General features: G+C 35.8%; 1 protein-coding gene across 1 annotated transcript in view; it reads left to right on the top strand.

The window, feature by feature from the left end:
* The window catches only part of LOC122796778 (macrophage mannose receptor 1-like), a 2090270-nt gene that overhangs the window by 412142 nt on the left and 1657067 nt on the right, over positions 1-21061 (top strand). The window contains exon 8 of the mRNA XM_044065506.1: positions 10883-11040. Coding sequence (XP_043921441.1) covers positions 10883-11040 — 158 coding nt within the window. The remainder of the gene's footprint in view (positions 1-10882; positions 11041-21061) is intronic.

Consider the following 21061-nt stretch of genomic DNA (forward strand, 5'->3'; position numbering starts at 1 on the left):
CGCCAAAATGTTAAGGGAGACAATTTGGAATGTGGGTTACCTTGTGAACAGTGTCCTCGAGTTGTTTTAAAAGCTTCAACACTCAGAATTCACGCAGAGAAGCTGAAAGCAGTCAATTTGAACTTTGACCCCAGAATTCACACTGACACATCGCAGATTCATGAAGAACACTCTACCAGGAAGTAGAACTGCTGCAAATGCGACTCTGCGATGGAAAATGAACTCTTTAACATTTAAATGTGAGTTATTTTATATAATTACTTAATTATTTATGTTATAATTTATAAAATATGTAAGTTAAAATGATTCTAAATGATGCAGTTTCTCACAGTAAGCAAATGTGATATTTTAGAAGGCATAGAAAGTGAAACATTTATACAAGTGTTTTTGAAAGTTTACTTGACTGCAGCATATTTATTTATGTTAAAAACTTATGATTTAAACATATACATTGCTATAATTCATTTGATTTATCTGATTGACAAGCATAAATAATCTTATGACTCTATTCTGGAAGAAGTTGTCATATAATATATTTTAAAGCAGCAGTTTAGATATACAAAATACAGATGGCTTTCTTCACAATAATGCAAGTGTTTCTGAGAATTTACATAACTATGCAGTATGATTTATAACAATTTCTATATATATAATATTTTATTCCTACTGACAATAATAAGTATGAGAAAAAACTCTAATACAAGTAATTTAAAGTCTTTTGGAAGTTGTTAACTGCATTTACATGACAGAAAACAGATACATCTTAATATATGTAATGTCTGAACCATATTAGCCAAAGCTACTGATTTAAATGAACATTAGAACTTATTTTTACAAACTTTGAATAAATTAATATGTAAATATGCCCTCCCCCCTTTTTTTTTTTTTTTTTTTTTTTCTCTCTTTCACCCTCTCTCCCTCTCTCACGTCTTTTATTTCTCTCTCTCTTCTTGGTTTCTAATATCAAATTTATTTGAATGCTATTTGAATATTAATGTATTATATTAAATAGATGTATATAATAGTATGAATAGTTTTTTAAAAAAGTTTCTATTAACTTATATGATGCTGTTTTATCAAATGTGTAATTTTGTCTTATCAGATAATCTAATTGTAAGCTGTTAATTTAAGTTAAATATAACTAGTATTAAATTGACAAGGTGGTAGCTGAGGTACTGCTGCTTAGGGTAGGGGGTTAACTTGAGTAGTATGTACTACTCTAAGTTGGAGTTTTTAACTCCAGGCTGGGTGCAAGGTTTAATCCTTACATTATTTTCTCCTGTTCATTGTTGTATGTATATAGTTCTGACATCCACAATACATTTTGTAAGCTCATTGTCACTACAAACAAAATTGAATCTTATACAAAATCCCATAAGAGATTCAATAAGTACAGCTATATCTAAAGGTACACTTAAAGGAGGAGGTATAACATCAATTATTTTGTTAATTGTTGTTTTGATCATACATTTTTTATGTTTTAAAAATGCCAAATGACTTCTCTAAAAGGAATTTCATTAAACATTAATGGACTGAATAATCCATGTAAAAGGGCAAGCTTAATAAGATACATTAATTTACATAAGGCCAACTTAGTTTTCCTTCAGGAAACACATCTCTTGAAAAAAGATATTGATAAACTAGCCACAAACAAATATACAGTATTGGTTAGTTCAGAGCACACTCAGAAAAAAAGAGGAGTGGCTATTTTATATAAAAGTATGCCCATTCCTAAAATTATTAAGTCTTATCAGGATGATAAAGAAATGTTTTGTATGGTTACAATACAAATTCATGGGAAGACTTATACATTAATCAATGTATATTGGATACCTGGAATTGGTATTAATACAGTGAAATACCATCTTGATAAGATCATATCATTCTCTATAGGAGATGTTATTTTAGCTGGTGACTTTAACTGTATACTACATGAAAGTGACACTACCACTATAGGAAAAAGGAAAATTACATCTAATGCAAAACATTTAAAGGATTTTGCTAATTTTTATCATTTAAATGATATTAATAATCAGATAGACTCAAAATCATTACCATACACATTTTTTTCTAACAGATATAAAACGTATTCAAAAATAGATAGAGTCTTTATCTCTAACCAGATGATAACATAATTAATTCATTCTAAAATCATTTCATGTTCTATATCTGATCATAATTCAATTGTTTTTGAGTTCATGATAAAAAATACCCACAATGTTCAGATCAAAAGGATACCAGCATACCTAACTCAACTAAAAGACTATAAAGAATATACACTTTCAGAAGTACAACATTTTCTAGACATAAATAATACTCCTGAAGTCTCCATTGTTTATGTTTGGGATGCTTTAAAATCATATCTATATGGACAAAGTATCAGATGGTATAATAATAAAAGGAAATCTTGGGATAAAGAATTGTTAGATATTCAATGTAAACTAGACTCTTATAAACATAATAATAAAGAAAATATTATGGATAAGAAAGTCATTGAAGAAATAAACAAACTAAATGAGAAATACAAAGAAATTTTAACTCATAAAGTTAAAATAACTTTAGAGAAATACAAGTTTCTGTCTTACTCAATAAGCCCCAAACATTTACATAGACTTAAAAATAAAACAAAAAGGTTGAATAAACAAAATCATATCAAAGAAATCTTTTCTCTAAGGAAAAAGAAGAATGTTTCTAGTCTACCAGAAATACTAGATGAATTTAGAAATCACTTTCACAAAATTAATCATAATAACATTAGCATGGAACCTAAAGATAAAATAAAGGAATTTATAACCACAAACATGAATAAAAAGCTTAATAAACAACAGATTAAACTATTGGATAAAAGTATTTCATATACAGAGGTTGTTACACAAATAAACAAGCTTAAATCAAACAAAGCACCAGGTAATGATGGTATTATACCAGAGATATATAAAATTCTTTCTAAAAATACATACTCATTAATACATAAGGTTTTTATTTTGGCCCAAAATGAGCTAATAACTCCCCCATCTTGGCAATATACATTTATTTCGCCAATTTTAAAACCTAATAAAGATCCAACTAGATGTACTTCATATCGGCCCATCTCATTACTTAATGTAGATTATAAAATGTTTATGAGTATTTTTGCTGATAGATTGAAGACAATCATCCCTGGCATTATAGATATAGATCAGACAGGCTTCATTGTAAATAGAAATACTTATGATAATATAAGGAGAACTCTAACATTAATTGATTTTGCAAATAGGAAAAAGAAAGATTTAACACTTATTAGTCTTGATATAAGTTCAGCATTTGATTCAATAAGTTGGGACTACCTGTTTACCTTACTGAAGTGCACAAACTTCTCAGATGCATTTGTAAATCTAATTGAGCATCTATACAAAGGAACATTGGCTTATATTAAGATAGGAACATATGTCTCACAAAAAATACCCATTTTTAAAGGTACAAAACAAGGGTGTCCACTCTCTCCACTATTATTCACTTTAATAATGGAACCTTGGGCTAATCTGATCAGAAGTAATACTGATATAGAAGGATTTGAAATAGATGAAAATACAACATCTAAAATTCAACTCTTTGCAGACGATGTTCTAATTACATCAGCAGGATCTAATTCTTCTATGCAGTCTCTATTTGATAAAATGATGAATTTTAAAAGTATTTCTGGTTTAATATTCAATGAAGAAAAAACTAAAATACTACCTATATATACACGAAAAAATGTTCTTAATAGTGATTTTACTAAATATGTACCCAGTTCAGGTCAGATAACTTATCTAGGTATAATATTATCTAAAGATATTAAATCTATTATACATAATAATTATAATACCTGTCTTCTTAATATACAAAATCTTTTCAATACCTGGAATAATATGTTTTTTACTATGGAAGAGAGACTTACAATTATTAAAATGATAATATTCCCCAAAATATTATATTTAATACAATCAATAATACTCCCACCTACAAAAATAATTATCAAGAAATTGAATACATTAATGTTAAATTTCCTATGGGCACCTAATAGACCTAGAATTGCATTAAAGAAGCATACTAATAGCTGGCCTCAAGGGGGTATTTATTTTCCAGACTTTAATTTATATACTATCTCTTCTATTGTAAAAGTTATTACTTTATTAATGGACCAGTCATATGTTGCAAAATGGAAAGATTACTGGGAACTAATTAGTATTCACTTCATGAAAATCTCCTTAACACATAAAAATATGATTGTAAATAACTCCATGTTATGGTTACTAAAGGAATTTTGTACTTCACCTATTACACCTAAACATATAGTTAGTTACCCATTAAACATTATTATTAGCTATCGTAACTTTATATTCATGCATTCTAAATATAGGGAATGGAATTTTATTATATTCCCTATAATGTATACTCGGGGTATGCTTTTGTCATCCGCTTCTGAAGGAGCTCATTTAGCTACAGATAATGATCTAAAATACTGTATCAGTTGATATCTGATAATAAAGTTAAAAATCTAGATTTCTTGAAACAAGAATTTGATCTAAGAGAAACTTGCTGGTTAGAGGTTCAGACCTTTAGACAACATCTCATTGATAAAATAGATTTAATGTCTATAACAGTTAAAGAATCTGTCCTAACACTGATTGATTACTTGATATTAAATCTACAAAATAAAGTTTCTGATAAAGGTAAGCTTTCATATATATATAAAATTATCAGACAAGAAACTTTTTACAGTATAGATACCTACTGGAATTATTTCACTTCCATTAATGGTGACCCACCAAATCAACAAGATAAACAATATATATTGGAATCTGCATATAAAACTACGTCTTCCATTATCTGGAGACTTTTTACATGGAAATTTTTACATAGATCCTTTTATACACCTTTGATGATGAATAAAATAAATAATAAAGATAATCTATGTAAAAGATGTAATGTAGAAATTAATGCTGACTGGGCTCATATGTTTTATGACTGTATAAAATTGAAAGAATATTGGAAGTCAATTAATGAATTTTTGCAGGCTCTTTTTACAGATAATTTCATTATTTCTAAATCTCTTATATTATTCAACACACCTGTACCTCAAAGTGTTAAAACGGTTAAGCTTCCCTTGTTATGGTCTATTCTAGCAGTGGCTAGAAAAATAATAACCAGAAATTGGATTTCAGATACACCTCCTTCGTTCAATGAATTTAAAAATGTTATGAATATAGTGTTCCATATGGAATTGAATACAATAAGGTCAAGAACTACTAGAAAAACATCTTATTATATTGTATGGGATAATTTACAAAACTTGTTAAAAAAATCTTAATTTCAATAGTATGGTATTTTAGTTTAATTAATTGATCTGATTGTAGTGGATGTCTTTGTAAATACTTTGGTTGTTTCGGTGAATGTTATAATCATATCTATTTTAATTACTTGTATAAAATTGTTATGATATTTTATTTTATATGTTAAAAACAATAAACTTGTTTTAAAAAAAAAAAAGAAAGCTTTCTTCGGCTATGTCCATAACCTCAAAAGTAATACAAATCAGTGTGCTGAATTACTTGTAGATGGTACCATCTATATGGAGCCAGAAGATATAGCAAACCTCCTCAATAACAAATTTAGCTCTAATCCCCACCACCACTGGATGCCCTGCATGAAATATCTACATTCATAACCTCCCCAACTACCACTTTAGAGCAGGTACTCCAGGTGCTCTCCAAGGCCAAGAACAATGCAAACATAATAACTATGGGCAGAACAAATGGCAAGATGCGTAACCTAAAAACACTGAACCCAATCAGTACAGGTTTGTCAAAGAATGGTATTGCCTACTCAACCTAGTGGACGTTTTCAAGAAGGTCACCAAATCAATGAATGAAAGCAAAGTAGTATGTGCTGCCTACCTCAACCAGCCCAAGACATTTTGACTCAGCACCCCACTTTGGCTTTGAAGAAAAGCTGTTAGGTAGTTATAAGCCCCATACATCTCCCATTGAATAGTCAGCTGTCTTACAGACAGGACCCAAGGTGTTAGAATAAGGGAATCTACCTCCAGAAAAAGGACATTTACTAGTGGGGTGCCTCATGCCTAAGTGCTTGGGATGCTCCTATTTAGAATCTAGTTCTCTGAGGTCAAGGCTAATGAGAAAAGCCTCTGGCAGATTAAGTTCACAGATGTTTGCCAAGTGGGTGGTCACTGAATGCCCCAAGACAGAAATATCTCCGAGAAGGCCTGACACAGACTAATAACTGGTACCAGAGACATGGTCTAAATCTTAATGCTAAAAAGTGCATCATAGTATCTTTAAGAAAGATGGCCACCTCAGCAAACTACTACCTTGACAAAACACCCATAAGAGTAGAATCTGTAATCAGGCAATTGAGAATGCATGTAGACAGTGATTTGGCATTTGACCATCAGGTGTCTATTATAGGGAGGAAATCATTGTATGTTACACAACTTAGAAGCAAGGGCATGGCATCTAGATCCAAACATGCCATTGTTCTGTTATACTCTGCTCTCATAAGGCCAGTCATTGAGTACAAGGCCTGCTTTGGTATGTACCTAGCCAAGCAAATGCAACAGCTTGAGTGTTTTCAGGGATTCTTCTCAAAATTAATACATGGTGTGGAAAACAAGTCCTATGTGGACCACCTCAGAACTTGTCCTTGTATTTGGTCTCCTACAGGTTGTTAAGAGGTGACTTATGCCTGGCCGACAAAGCATCCTCCATCCCAGTCCTAATGAACCTACTGTACATCCATAAAACAAATTGCATCAGGAAGACCTGATCAAAGAAGCTAACCCTTGCCTGCAACATAAATAGTTCATGTTGGAAGGAAAGATATGTGTCTCAGAGGCTCCACCTTCTATGAAAGAGGCTTCCCATCTATGTGAAGTGGAGTTCATCCCTTCTCTTGTTCAAGTGAAACTTGGATCAGTATATGGGTAACTGTAAATATACCCTTGGTCTGCCACCCATATCTCTTTAATAGAAAATCAGCTGGTAAATGTTTATTTATTTTTTGACTATTTGCCTAATGTTTGATATCTCACTCCTTTGTCCTTGATTACCTGATTTGTATTAACTATTTTTATTGCTTATTTTCATTGCTTATATGTCTATAGGGTGGTGCAGTTTTACTTTTTATAGTTATTTATTTTTATTTTGAATGGAGCGAACTGGATTACAAATAACTTTTTCAGTCATATCCTAGTTAAACAACATACAATAATCAGTAAAACAAAGAATATAAAATAAAGCTACATTAAAATCATCAACCCTAAGTCTACAAAGAACTGAGTACTTGTTTAGCAGAGTCATACACCTAAGGACAAGGTGGAGTGTAGTACAGAAGTATTCAAGATAAGGAATGAAACACCTGAACACCTGGGGACCCAGGTTGATAGTAGTCTGTCATTCGACACCCATGTAGCTAAAGTAGTTAGGAAGACCTTCTACATTGCCCACCTTATCATGAAGGGATTCTCATCTAGATCAAGGGAGGTCATTGTCTCCCTCTACTCATCACTCATCAGACCAATGATTGAGTACAATGCCCCATTCGGAATGTATCTGACCCGACACTTGCAGCAGCTGGAGAGGCCACAAAAGTTCCTCACCAAAAGGATAAAGGGTCTCAAAAATCTGTCCTCTGAAAGAACTCCAGCTCTATTCAGTCGCGCTCAGAGGTGACCTTTGCCTAACAACAAGGCCATGTCAAACCCTGATCACCTCAAAAATCTAGATCCATCAGAGCCACAAGGGCGGAGACTTAAACCTCGACACGCTATTAATAGGACGTGCTGGAGGGATAGATTCATCACCCAAAACTCCCTATGCTGTGGAACAAAATCGTATATGTGAGGCAGACAGGCCTTGTTCAAGAGAAATCTTGACCAATGGATGGGAGATCGCAATCCCAGGGATTACCTCAGTGTCTAGGCTTGTAAATGCCCTTGGGCAGATAGCCTAGTATGAACCTATGAACCTATGAACCTATGACTGCTTATTTATAAAATGTGTCAAGTGCTTGTTTGTAGCCACTGCCATTTGATAAATGAGCTTCCCTTCTTCAGTGCTTTTTGTCCTTTGAGATATGTTTTATTAAACTTTTTTGTAATGGTGTACTCTGGCAAACCTCTTTTCCTAAACTATTTGTAATCAGAAGTCTCAAATGACATTGCCTTTTAGACTTGTAATAGCTTATAATAACTTGTGTAGATCACCAGGCTGAAGTTATAGTTTTTCAGGCATGATAGCTTGAGATGGCATTTACTTATATAGAGTTACTTGCTTCTGAGTTGAGAAAGATCATACATACTTGCCTTGTAACAAGCTGTTTGTAGTCTGATATTAATGCAGCTCAGAGAAGGAGCAAGACACCTTTCATACTGATTGTCAGTGAGTGTGTTTTTCAAAGTACAGTCACATCAGAATGATAATAATAAGGTAAGTGCACAAGAGGGCATACACCTTCCTCCACATGGGAGGGAAGGCACCCCATCCCCCAAAAAACTTTTTATTACTTTTCATATTAGCTTATAAAATATTGAGCTTGAATATGAGAATGCATGTGTGACGTCCCCACTCTGGGCCAGTAATCAAGGAGCCTGAATCCTCACCACTGGCACAGGAGAGGGATTTTCACTTGGAACAAAAATGGATATACCCAACATTTCCAGATGCAGGTATCTGCATCAAGCACAATTTCCCTTAAGAGCACACAGGGAACACACTCAGTCCATGGTCTTGGTTCTCTATCTGTTTCGCTCCAGATCCTCAGTAAGACTCCCCACTGGCACAGCTATAGATTTGAGACCTTAGCTGAGTGTCCAAGCCAAGTTCTCCACCACTCTCTGTGTGACACCATTGCTTCATATTCCTGCTCCAAGCAGCTAACACATACATGCTCACTGAGATTTAATTTTCACACACACACACACACACACACACACACACACACACACACACACACACACACACACACACACACATACACACCTGGGAAAGGCAGATTTACTAGCTAGGCCTCCTTCTGCCCAGACTATAAGGTAGTTACACTGTCACCAGACATTCCAAAGCCAGCTACTCTATGGCTCTTGCAAGAGTACCCAATTATACTGAGTAAAATTAATATTAATACAAATGGTAATGACCAAACAGCAAGGCTTTCAGGAGTGGCTGCAGTGCCACCAAATAAATATAAGCCCCCTCAAAGGTTAAAATATTATCTAAAGGACCAGCCATAATGATAACTTTAAATATATGTAATAATAAATAATAAAAAACATGAAAATACTAAATATCTATTTACAATAAACAGAAGAGTGTCAGTCACAGGAAATATTGAAAATAACACAGGTGGACAGGTTCAAACAGTTACAGAAAAACAATACTTAACTGACCTCACTATATTTTCCTGACAGATAAAGAATTATTATTCCCTGGTTACTTAATAGAGCAAGGCAAGATAAAGGAGGTGAGGGGTCCTTCCTTGTCAGGTTACAAAAACAGACTGTTCTGAGACTTCAGTCTCAGCTAGTATTAAACATTATTTTAGTGATGTATTACAGAAAGACATCACATACATCTGCTCATCTGACTTCTGGTTCCCATACACCCCCCATTGCTAGAAACTGCCAGGATTTAACACATATGTGTCAATAATACACACACATAGAGCTTGCTAAGATCTGGTGCAGCTTCTGGAAGTCATAAAACAATTTCAAACTTCTACTTTTCCAGAGTAGTAATTAGTTCACTGCTAAGACAATACAGAAGACTTCTTAGTACTTGTTTTTTCCAGGCATTTTCTCTATGGCGGCAATCAGAACTATAAGATACAATATTTATGGCCTAGGCCCAGTAATTCAGCTTCAAAGCATTTTTCAAAGTTAGCTGCAGCTGGATTGTGATTAACCTGTTCTCTTCCAGTCTCCTCTGTTAAAACATATACATTTAATTCAATTACAATAATACATGTATATTTATTTGTCTGTCTAGCAGGGCACACTGTTGGCACATTTTTAACACAGACAGCTTTACAAATACATTTTTCAACAGAAGCATCTGTAGAAATCAGTTTGACATACACAACATATAATTCTTTACAAATTTTCAGCTAGCTGTGCTGGCACATGTTACACATCCACTGCCCTACTTCTCCTGGCATAGCTGGGAAAACCTCACATCATCACATCATGTTATTTACAAGCTAAAGTGAATGAGTGCTGGTGTGATGAGAGATTCAGTGACTAAAGTAGATGTAGTGGATCAATTTTTATTACTATATCTAAAACATTTCCATTTTAGTTAGTGTTGAAATCAATTACCGCACATTTAACTTTCTATTTGTGAAAATCAATATCCTCATTTGTTCTGCATTTTTGTTCCTCCTGTTGTGTCACTATTCCATTTTTTTTTTGAAATTTTGATTTCTTTATTCCTACTTGCCTTTACTTCATGTTTAAGAAAGCTACTCCTTCCAACTTATGGTTTTAAACCCATATCTTTGAGGCCTGTGTAATGCTGTTAAAATCAGGCATTTTGATCATGTCATCTCTCAATGTTTTTTCTGAATGCAAGCCCAGTCACCTAGTCAATGAGTAAATGAATGAATGAACGAATGAATGAATGCAGAAGGGAACACAGCAAGCTATTTGACACAGGATAAGAGGAATGTCTTCACATAAATCATCACTGCATTCATTACACAATTTAATATTTTTAAGGCTGAGATGCTAGTTTAAAATGGTTAATAGAAGTAGACACTGTGAAGTACTATTTTTAAAATACAAGTTAAACTGCTGATACAACTATGAATAAAGTTATTTTACCAAGAAATGCATTTTCTGTGATTTCAGTGCCAACTGACATTCTCTGGATTGGACTGAATGACCAGAAACATCCCATGCTATTTGAATGGAGTGACGGGACTCCAGTTACATTCACCAAGTGGAAGCTCGGAGAACCAAGCCATCTGAAAAACAGACATGAAGACTGTGTACTCATTGAGGGGCAGGTAACATAGCTGAATTACATTGTGAATTGTTGTCGATGCAAGTCTGCTTAAGAAATTTGCCAGCTCTGTGTTATTGAGGAAATGCATCCCTTACTATGACTCAGAGACCTGGGTTCAGTTAGTGCCTTGGCACTACAGGAGCTGACAAAGGATAGAGAGAGTGGAATAATGAGGATGTGCTTGCTCACCTTTTGCAGGGTGAGATGGTGGGCGTGCATATGCAGGGTGCATGATTTGGATTAGATTCCCCGCTGAAGAGTAAAGAATGTGTTCAAGTGCTTGTCTCAAGGGGGGAGGGGCTAGGGCACAACAGGATTAGGTCACTAATGAAAGCAGGTGACATTGCACACCATGGCCCACTGTACACCTAGCTCTTGGATACCCATGGGATGGCTATATGTACAGAAGGATAGGGTTGTAAAGAGAAAATACCAATCCCCCTCCCCCAGTTCTTCACATGAAAAACAGCATCATGCTCAGTGTGCTTTCCCATCTCCCTTAGAGGAATGAATGGGCATGAACGGATTGTAGTGCTTTCACTCCTGGAGGGGGAAATGGCTGCAGAAGAAGTTATGACATGTAGAAGATTTTGTTAGTCTATTTTGAACTGTATTGCATCATAATTCTGCCAGAAGGAAAGTGTAGGACAGAAAGTTGTGGCTACAAACATTTAATGATTTTTATCTGGTTGTCCTTAGATTGATTTCTATTTGAAAACTGTGTGACTTCAACTGTGACTTAACCAGACAATGCTCCAGTGTAACCCATAAAAACAGACACTTTATGTATGCTTTTATTTGGTATCTGTTAACCATTTCAGCATACTAAGTGCAGATGCCTATTTTTAGGGGTGACTCTGGAGCATTGTCTTATGAAGTGGCTTTGCTCACAAACACACAGTAGGCAAATTAAACCTAGGACAACAGAATAAAGCTCAGAAGCTATCCAAGTCTCATTTCTTTGTGGTAACTGCAGAATGCCTAGTGGATACACACAGCTAGCAAGCAAAATACAAACAAGCAGAACATATCAGAGTTCATCCTCCTCCATGGGAAACCTATTACAACTATTAAAGCTGGGGTTTACTTCAGGCACTCAAGTCCAAATGCACTCAGAAACCACTGTCTTGAAGCCAGGGGCTCACATGCTTTATGGCTCGACTAGGCTGTTGTTGCTCATGCCTGAACTCGAATAAGTGTTCTGGCAAGCAGCTGTCAGGAGGGAGAGGGTTTGTTAAGGTTACTGAGCAGGAAGGGTGTGTGAAGATATGTAAAGGCTGCCAGCCTAGCTAGATAGATTTTGTAGATAAGTATATGTCATTGTGAATATGAATATAATCCATAGACTTGTCCTCTTAAATGTAAGAAAACTGTATTAAATGTTGAACTTCAAAAATGCAACCACAGTGCACTCTGCTGGAAGAAAGCTGATAAGTCAAGCATTGTATGACTGTTTGATCTCAAAGCTGGGAGACATAATGTCTGGACTGAGGAATTCCTTCTATTGTTTTGAGACCAGAGTTAATTGCAAGGTTTTATATGTATAATGTATTTTATTGCTATGGCTTCCTGGCCAGGTGCAAGCTTACTAAGAAAACTAAGAAATTTTAATGTAGAGTTTCTGGTAGCCTGGAAACCAGAGAAGTGTCAAGAATGATGTAATCTAATGTGAGCCAGCAGTGATGTATTATCAATTTAAGGGATCTCAGAGAGAAAGAGAAAGCATTTTGGATTTTGTCTGAAGAACATCCACTCACCAGTACTCTGCCTTTGCTCTATATGTAAGTTTATTTAGAACTGTAATTGATCTTAGAGTTAGACAGGAATTTAAACAGCTGTTTTCTAATTTATGTCAGACTATTCTACAGTATTATTTTAAGCATTTTCCTGTAATTTCTGCACTTTTGACTAGCACTGTGTTGAATTGAGAAATTTGTCTTGTATTTTTATTATTTATTATTAAATATTTTAAATCTTCCAACTGTAGCTGTTTTGTGTAGAGATAATTTAAGCTCTAGAGTACTTGCATGTATTTGGTGATACTGTACAAAGCCACTCTAATAAGCCTTGCTGTTCGTCCACTTACTATTTGGATAATAATACTGCACAGTATAATCGGACACCCTTTGGTAAGGGCCTTTTTAGTAGCTGATGAGTAGTTGGTGGCAGTGATTGCTACTTTATAGCCTGGCAGGAGGGGGCATAGCTGAAAAACCTGCACCAACCTTCCCCAGGAGTGTCCATGTGTTTGTATATAAACGAGATCTCAAAGTGTATGTGCGTGTCAGCTACTTGGGCAGGGACACAAAGCATTGGTTGGACAGAGAAGGCACTGGAAGTTTTGGCTTGACTACTCGGCTGAGATCTGTACCCTATAGCTGTGCCAGTGGGGAGTCTTATTGGGGATCTGGAGATAAAGGGAGAAACCAGCCCCAGACTGACTGTGATCTCTGTGTGCTCTTAAGGGAAATTGTATTTTACTGTGTGTGTACTTGTTATCCTTTCCAATGTGCATGTCCCTCACCAGTGCTAGTGGTGAGGATTGAGGCTCTTTGATTACTGGGCCAGTTCACGGGCATAACAGGGAGTTTTAGAGTTAGGGAGCAAAAAGAGAGTTTTTGGCTAAGGGAGAAATACAATAATTTAGGTTTAGGGAGGGGGATTGGAATTTTAGGCTAAGGGAGCAGGAAAGAAGTTTTATGTTGAGAGAGAAGTTGGAGAATTTAGCATTAGGGAGTGGAGCTGGAGTTTTAAGTTTAGGGAGCTTTCAGTGATTTTTAGGGTTGGGGAGTGGAGGTTTTGGGTAAGGGATAAAGGATTCAGGTTAGGAAGTTGGTAGAAGTTTTAGGTTTAGGTTTTAGGTTCTGGTAGGGCTATGTAGTTTATAGAATCATGTACTGGTAGGGCTATGTAGTTTATGGGATCGTATGCTTGTAGGACTATGTAGTTTAGAGGATCGTGTGCTGGTAGGGCTATGTAGTTTATGGAATCATGTGATGGTAGGGCTATGTAGTTTATTGGCTAGTGTGCTGGTAGGGTTGTGTAGTTTATAGGATCATATGCTGGTAGGGCTATGTAGTTTATGGGATCGTGTGCTGGTAGGGGTATGCAATTTATGGCATCGTGTGCTGGTAGGACTATGTAGAAACAAGAGATTAGGCTAGGGGGAGATAGCTCACTTGGTTTTTCAAACAAGTATCACTGAGCAGGTATACTGAGAGCTACTAGCATGCAATCAGCTGCACTAGAACTTCACAATTGCACAAAGTTGATAATACGGTAATACGAGTGCAAAGAAGCTGTACTTGTACACTGAAAGAAAATCTTTGGCTTTCAATCATTCCTTTTTCTTAAACTTAGTAAATTCAGTCTGGTATAAGCAATAAGTGGCCAACATTAGCAGGTACACTGCTTGCAGAATGCAATGCCTTGTGACTTGATCTTCTTATAATAATTGGATAATTCTTTTACAGTGGATTTTAACTTCACAAAGTAATACATTGATCCATGGATTTTGCCTACTGAGGTAAGCTGTACATACAATTAAACATTAGATTATGATGCTCAGTGACAAAAAGAAATGACACAAACATAAAAGATGGCAGTCATCAGTTATCTATATATATAGATATCATAGGTTCATAGGCTGGTACTAGGCTATTGGCCCTAGGGCCTGTACAAGCCTAGCCATAACAATTCCCTGGCTATTTCATCCCAGAATATTTTCTTCCCTGGAACCCTGTCTAGCGTATATATAGATATAGTTATAGATATCGATATATAGATATAGATATAGATATAGATATAGATATAGATATAACCACAAGTGTATTTTAGCAATGGACACTAATATGAGTGTGATTAAAACAAGTACTTGAGCTGAAATCAGGATTCTTTTTATTAACATCTATACATGTGCCATCAAGCCTTTTTCACTGCTCTGCCTGTGATGACACTTGAAAACACAAAAATAGAAACTGCAGACATTCACACACCCACACATCTGTCTTCTTATCTGTCTATACACAACTCACCCCCTATTAATCATTCCTACTCAAAAAATGACCCATGATTGAACTAAACTTTCAGGAGAAAGATTATTTAGTGTTCACCCTTCATTCTTTTTTTAACCATTTAACATTTAAATGGCAAACAGAATTAAAAAAAAATCCACACTATGGTAAAAGTTTTTCTGTAAATTTTAACAATTTGCAATATGTAATGTATTTATATTTACCCACGGTGGTGGTGCTACGGTAGGGTTGCTGCCTCACAGTAAGACGCTGTCCGGTTCAATTCTCAGCTAGAGTGTCTTCTGCATGGAGACATGCGTGAATGGGCGTACCTTCATTGAAGGTTGTGCATCAGGGCTGGTAACTCAGCACATAAAAATCAATTACCAATCATTAGCGGACCAGAGTTCCGCTGTGGTTGTTAGATTTTATTAATATTAGTCTGAAATTAAATATTGTTGTGTATATGCTGAAAAAGAAGCTGCTTGCTGCAGAAACAAAACAGAGTAATATGTGATCAGCAGTCATACTCAGTTAAATTACCATGGCTTGGAAAGCTGAATGGACAATTTCCATTTTCCTTACAGACTCAAACAGGCATGCAAGGAAAAAAAAAAAAAAATTTTTTTTTAAAAGAATGGACATTTCCTTACAGAACTCAAACCAGGATGTAAGCAAAAAAAAAATGCAAAATTTAACTTTTAAGAACACTGACATATTATTTCTGCATATAAAAATGGACACAATATCCTAAAATAACAGGATGGACACAATATGTTTCCTAAAACAACAACATATGTTTATGACACTGACACAATGTGTTTTCCCAAAATATGTTTTTCTGCATTTAAAAAAAACAGGATATAAGGACAACAGATGTTTATACATAAAACAAATAAAATAAAATAGGTCAGGTCTGTCACATTGTTGAGAAAAAGACAATGTGTTGTTTCTGTTTTTCTTTCAAAAAAACAAAATATGTATATGCAACAACAGCTTATCAATAACATATGTTCAGTATAACATATCAAATAGAATACAGAAATAAATAGAATACAGAACAATTTATTTCCTCAAACATATTCTCACACTACATCAGGACATGGACACTGTTCAGAAAACTGACAAGCTACAAGACATTGTTACTAGCTTGATTTATAGTATTAGTTTATTTAAGATTCTCCAATCTAAGCAATTGCAAAAATGATTTTATGCATGACTAAAATATATGCAAAAGAGCTGTATAAATCCAGTTTATGATAGGGACACAAGTCCTACAGGTAAATGTTATATCTCACATCATCTGATCACTAGTGTATATGAGAAGAAAATAAAGTTGGAACAAAAACTTTTAAGCTTGATTTATTATAAAAAGTTATTTGTTAAAAGTTATGTATTTACTGCTTGCTGCAAGTTGATTCTAAAAGTAGTACTTATTCTGGCATTTCTGTATGCAAGCTTCAGTAGAATATAGAGTGTGAATAACTTTATAATTAGACTTTGATCCAGCCCAGCCAGCATCATGTAAAGAGACTACAACACTTCACACACACCAAGCACCAAGCAGAGCCCAGTAAGCAAGTGGTGACCCATAACCGGGAAAAGCCAAAAGACGCAAACAAATGTTGTATTTATATTTGTTGACTGGGGAAGAGCACTTGTCCCCATGGACCTTTTTCAGACTCAGCATGGGAACATTGCCTGGTTAAGTGACTTGCTTAGAGTTACATAGTAGTCAAATGAAGGCTGAGGGAAATGAGCCTTGGATCACAGGAAGCAGCTTGTTAACAGTTCTTAGCCTTAATCATCTATTGTTAATTCCCACCCAATCCTCATTTTCAGTTTCTCTCACAACAGATACCATTTATGATTACATCACTTTCCTAAACTAGAAGTCATCCATTCTAGATCGAGTATACAGCCTCTTCACTTCCACCATTATCTACTAGCAAACTAGTCTGAAAAATTAAAAAGGTTAAACTGTTTATCTCTGTATGTGGACTGTTATCAGGAATCCAATGTGGTTTCCAAAATGGCCAAATCGAATGTTGTCACCTGACAGGATTGTTTTTGACCCCTGATCGGGAAAAGCCGAAAGACACATTCTTAGAGTACAATTTTCAAATGGTGTACAGCTCCACTTGGATTTCTTAGTGGCAGTTTTTTTGTATCGGTAGAATAGTAGTTACTTTAACTGACAACCTGGGAGTTATAAAATGGGACCTTTAGCAGAAAGTACCCAGTTCTTTTTAATGTGAAATCAAGTACTAGTACACTGACTGAATATTCTTTAATCTTTCAGTAAGAGTAAAATAATGTGTCTGCCATCCACATGTACTCGTTTTATGTAGTAAAACATGTATATACACTTTTGTCTGCATAGTGAATAATATTGCAAATATAAATAAGAAATACATCCATAAAATAGGAAACCATAAGCTACACATTGCACTGGCAGATCTAGAACAGATATAGATGAAAGCAACTACCAGCCAAAAACAAACATTTATTAATCAGTTTTTACACATCCTTGGTTCTAGGAAACTTCACCACTACTTTTTTTGGTATTTAGAAATGTTAAAAAAAGAAGTTATGCTATGAACAAAAAATGTACAAATGGTGTGAAGAATTAATAACTTTGGTTTGTTATGTACTAAGTCAATGGAGTAACACAATGGAAAAATCTTCTTCTTTCGGCTTTTCCCAGTTAGGGGTCGCCACAGCAGATCATCTGTCTGCTCATGATTGGCAGTGGAGTTTTACTGTGTCAAGTTGCCAGCCCAGCGCCCAAACTTTCACAGAAGGCAGGCACACACACACACACACACACACACACACACACACACACACACACACACACACTCACAGCTAAGGCCAATTTAGAATGTCCAATCCACCTACTGCATGTCTTTGGGATGTGGGAGGAAACCGGAGCACCCGGAGGAAACCCACACCAACCACAGGGAGGGCATGCAGACTCCACACAGAAGGCACCCCAGCCAAGAATCAAACCGGAGAACCTCTTGCTGTGAGGTGGCAATGCTAACTGCTACACCACCGTGACAATGGAAAATGTGGAATGCAAAAGGGAAAAGAGGGTTAAGCATTAACACACCATCATTATTTCTGTATATGTGCAAGTCATTTGTGCATTCAAGCCATTAGCACAAATTTGTGAACTCTGCATCCAAACAATGCCTTTACGTTCATTTGTAATGTATTCACTGAAAGTTATTGCACACCTTTTCACATATCTGTGCACTGAAGGCACAAACTCAGTGCAAGCATTTAACCTAAACAAATGCACACATTTGTAAGGGAATTTTTTTTATAAGCTGTAGACCCTAGTTATTACACACATTAGGCTGCATCTGTTTACTTCAGACTGTCCCTGCTCTCACCCAATTAACATCAGAATTCAAAATATCACGCAGTTAAAATCTACCTGCATGTCTCCTGAAAAATTCATGCCCAAAGTTTTCATTTAGTCACTGTGTACATACAGTTTTTGTGCTAAACTGGTTAGCTGGTTTCAGTCATATTTGATTGTGTACATGTTTTCATATGCTGCAGTCTACTAACTGGTCTTTCATATAACAATCTGTAATTGGAATATTTCACAGATCTTTAGCACTGTCACATAGTGACATAGCATCAATAATAGACAGTCATGGGGACCATAAAATGCCTAGCCATATGAACCTTTAAGGAAGCACAATTAAAAAGTCCTTCTCACCTCTTTCAAACACTCAGTAATGCTTATATTCCACATTGAGCAAGACTGTACATGATAACCCTGTTTGATACTTCTGTCTACCAATCGAGTCACTAAAATTCGCCTTAAAGATAACCAAAGTAGTACTTTGTCTGGTAACTTATTCCATAAACTGGGAATGTGCTGAGTTAGGAACCTAGCCCAACAATGAATCTCATATGTTGCTGGGTATACATGGCCACCATTTTTGAAGAACAAGGAGACTGAATAGGATTGTGTCATTTGTGGCTCAGAAAGTGAGACACAGATCACCTCAGAGAGGGAGTAAAATGTATTGCATGTTGTGCAGGAGCAACTTTTTTGGCAAATGTTATTACACTACGCATTTATTTTCATTTAGCATGAGACTATTTTTTGGTACACCAGGTATGTGCATATTTCATTCCTACTGGATCTGTTTTGTATCAGTGAATTAGCAGATAAGAGTCCAGCTTGCAGTCATCAGCAAACTTGGTCAACCACACTCCCGGGATATTGACTTGGATGGCTGCAAAATAAATGGTGCAAAACAGAGATGGCTCAGCACTGATTCCTGTGTTACCCCACTAGTTATAATTTTACATTCAGACAGGATACTAGCAAATTTCACAATTTGGATACGTAGGATAGCCAATTTCAATTTGGCCAATAATGTAGACATTATGTTTAGAAACAGACCAGAGTTAACATTTTTTAAGTCATCAGTAATAGGTTCATAGATTAGTAATAGGCTAACTGCCCTTGTGGACCATTTTAAGGCTACCCAATGACCACATGTTTGAATAAAACCATGAACCTTGTGTCTGTAAGGTAAACACCTTAACCATTACACCAACCTCCCACCATAAAAAAAAGTCTTTTGGCTTTTCCCGATTAGGGGTCACCACAGCGGAACTGCGCTCCGCTAATCATTAGCAGTGGATTTTTACGGTGTTGAGTTGCCAGCCTGGCGATCAACCTTCAAAGAAGGCACACCCACACACATGTACACACCTACCTGCATGTCTTTAAAGGCCACTCAACCAGAAGGAGGGTATGCAGATGCCAAGGCACTCCAGCCGAGAATCGAACCAGAGAACCTCTTGCTATGAGGTGACAATGCTAACTGCTGTACCACTGCAGCTAATGCTGTCTTGAAACACATTTATATTGTATATTGTAGCATATTTTCTTTATCTTTGTTGTAATTATATTCTCCTTCAATTGTCTATTTAAACTAGGAAAGACACCAGAGCTGTGTCGCTTGTGAGTCACACAGAATTAGAACAGGTCAACTAAGTTTAATTACCTGGGAAGTGAGGGTTGAGGTAGAAACTAAACTTTGTATTAAAGAGATAAAATAGAATATTTAAAGGCTTCACTGGAAAAGCTCACTCAGACCCTGCTATAAACTACTGTTAGAGAAAGGTTAATTTGTTTTTGCCTTTTCATTACCTTCTTCTATTTTGTATATTATGGTGTATTTTCTTCACACTATGTTTAAATTGTATTCTGTTTTCAGTGGCATATTTCAAATTGGAAAAAGACCAAAGCTGAGTCTCTTATCATTTTGCAAAGTCAATCCCTTCAGATATTTAAATTTATTGGCCATCCTGATGTATTCTATAAAGCCAGAATTCTATATGCCCTCACCATTCTAATCGATCTTGCTATTTTAAAATTGGTGGCTCTCCCCTTAGTTTGCTAAACCTTGAGTTGCCCTCTACTTAATGCACACTGCATCTCTTAGGATATTAACCAATTTTTTCCATGTCACCTTTAAAATCCGCAACATCCAATCCAAGACCACCAGTTACTGAACCTCCAAATTCTCTCTATCAGTAATCATCCTGGGATTAGTGCTTCTGTTTTTCTCCTGGTGAGAGAAGGAGCAGAGTGACATTATTTCCTTAAGACCGGTGCCAGAAAGCCTGATAACTACTTCACAGGTACCAGCTTGGAATGCGTGCTTAAATTTTGTGCTTATATTTAGCTCCTGGTAAAAAAAAGAGCAGAGGTAATGAATTCTTGACTGCCTCTGATTGGGCAGTGAGTGTTTGTGTGGGGCCTTCTTGATTGGCCTGGTTGCTATTCAAAGCATCTACCAGTAAAGGCTACAACAGGCCTACAGATCCCTGCATCATCTGGGACAAGACTGCTGATCACCAAAGAGCCTGTGACCTGCTTCTCATCTTGAGATTGATGCTACTTTTTTGCTTCAGGTGAGAAAAGAAGCAGAAGGTCATTGTATCCCAGCACATTGAAGCTGCGGTGAG

The sequence above is a fragment of the Protopterus annectens genome, chromosome 3.part0 (assembly GCF_019279795.1).
Source record: "Protopterus annectens isolate FY-2018-M chromosome 3.part0, PAN1.0, whole genome shotgun sequence".
Classification (NCBI taxonomy): domain Eukaryota; kingdom Metazoa; phylum Chordata; order Ceratodontiformes; family Protopteridae; genus Protopterus; species Protopterus annectens.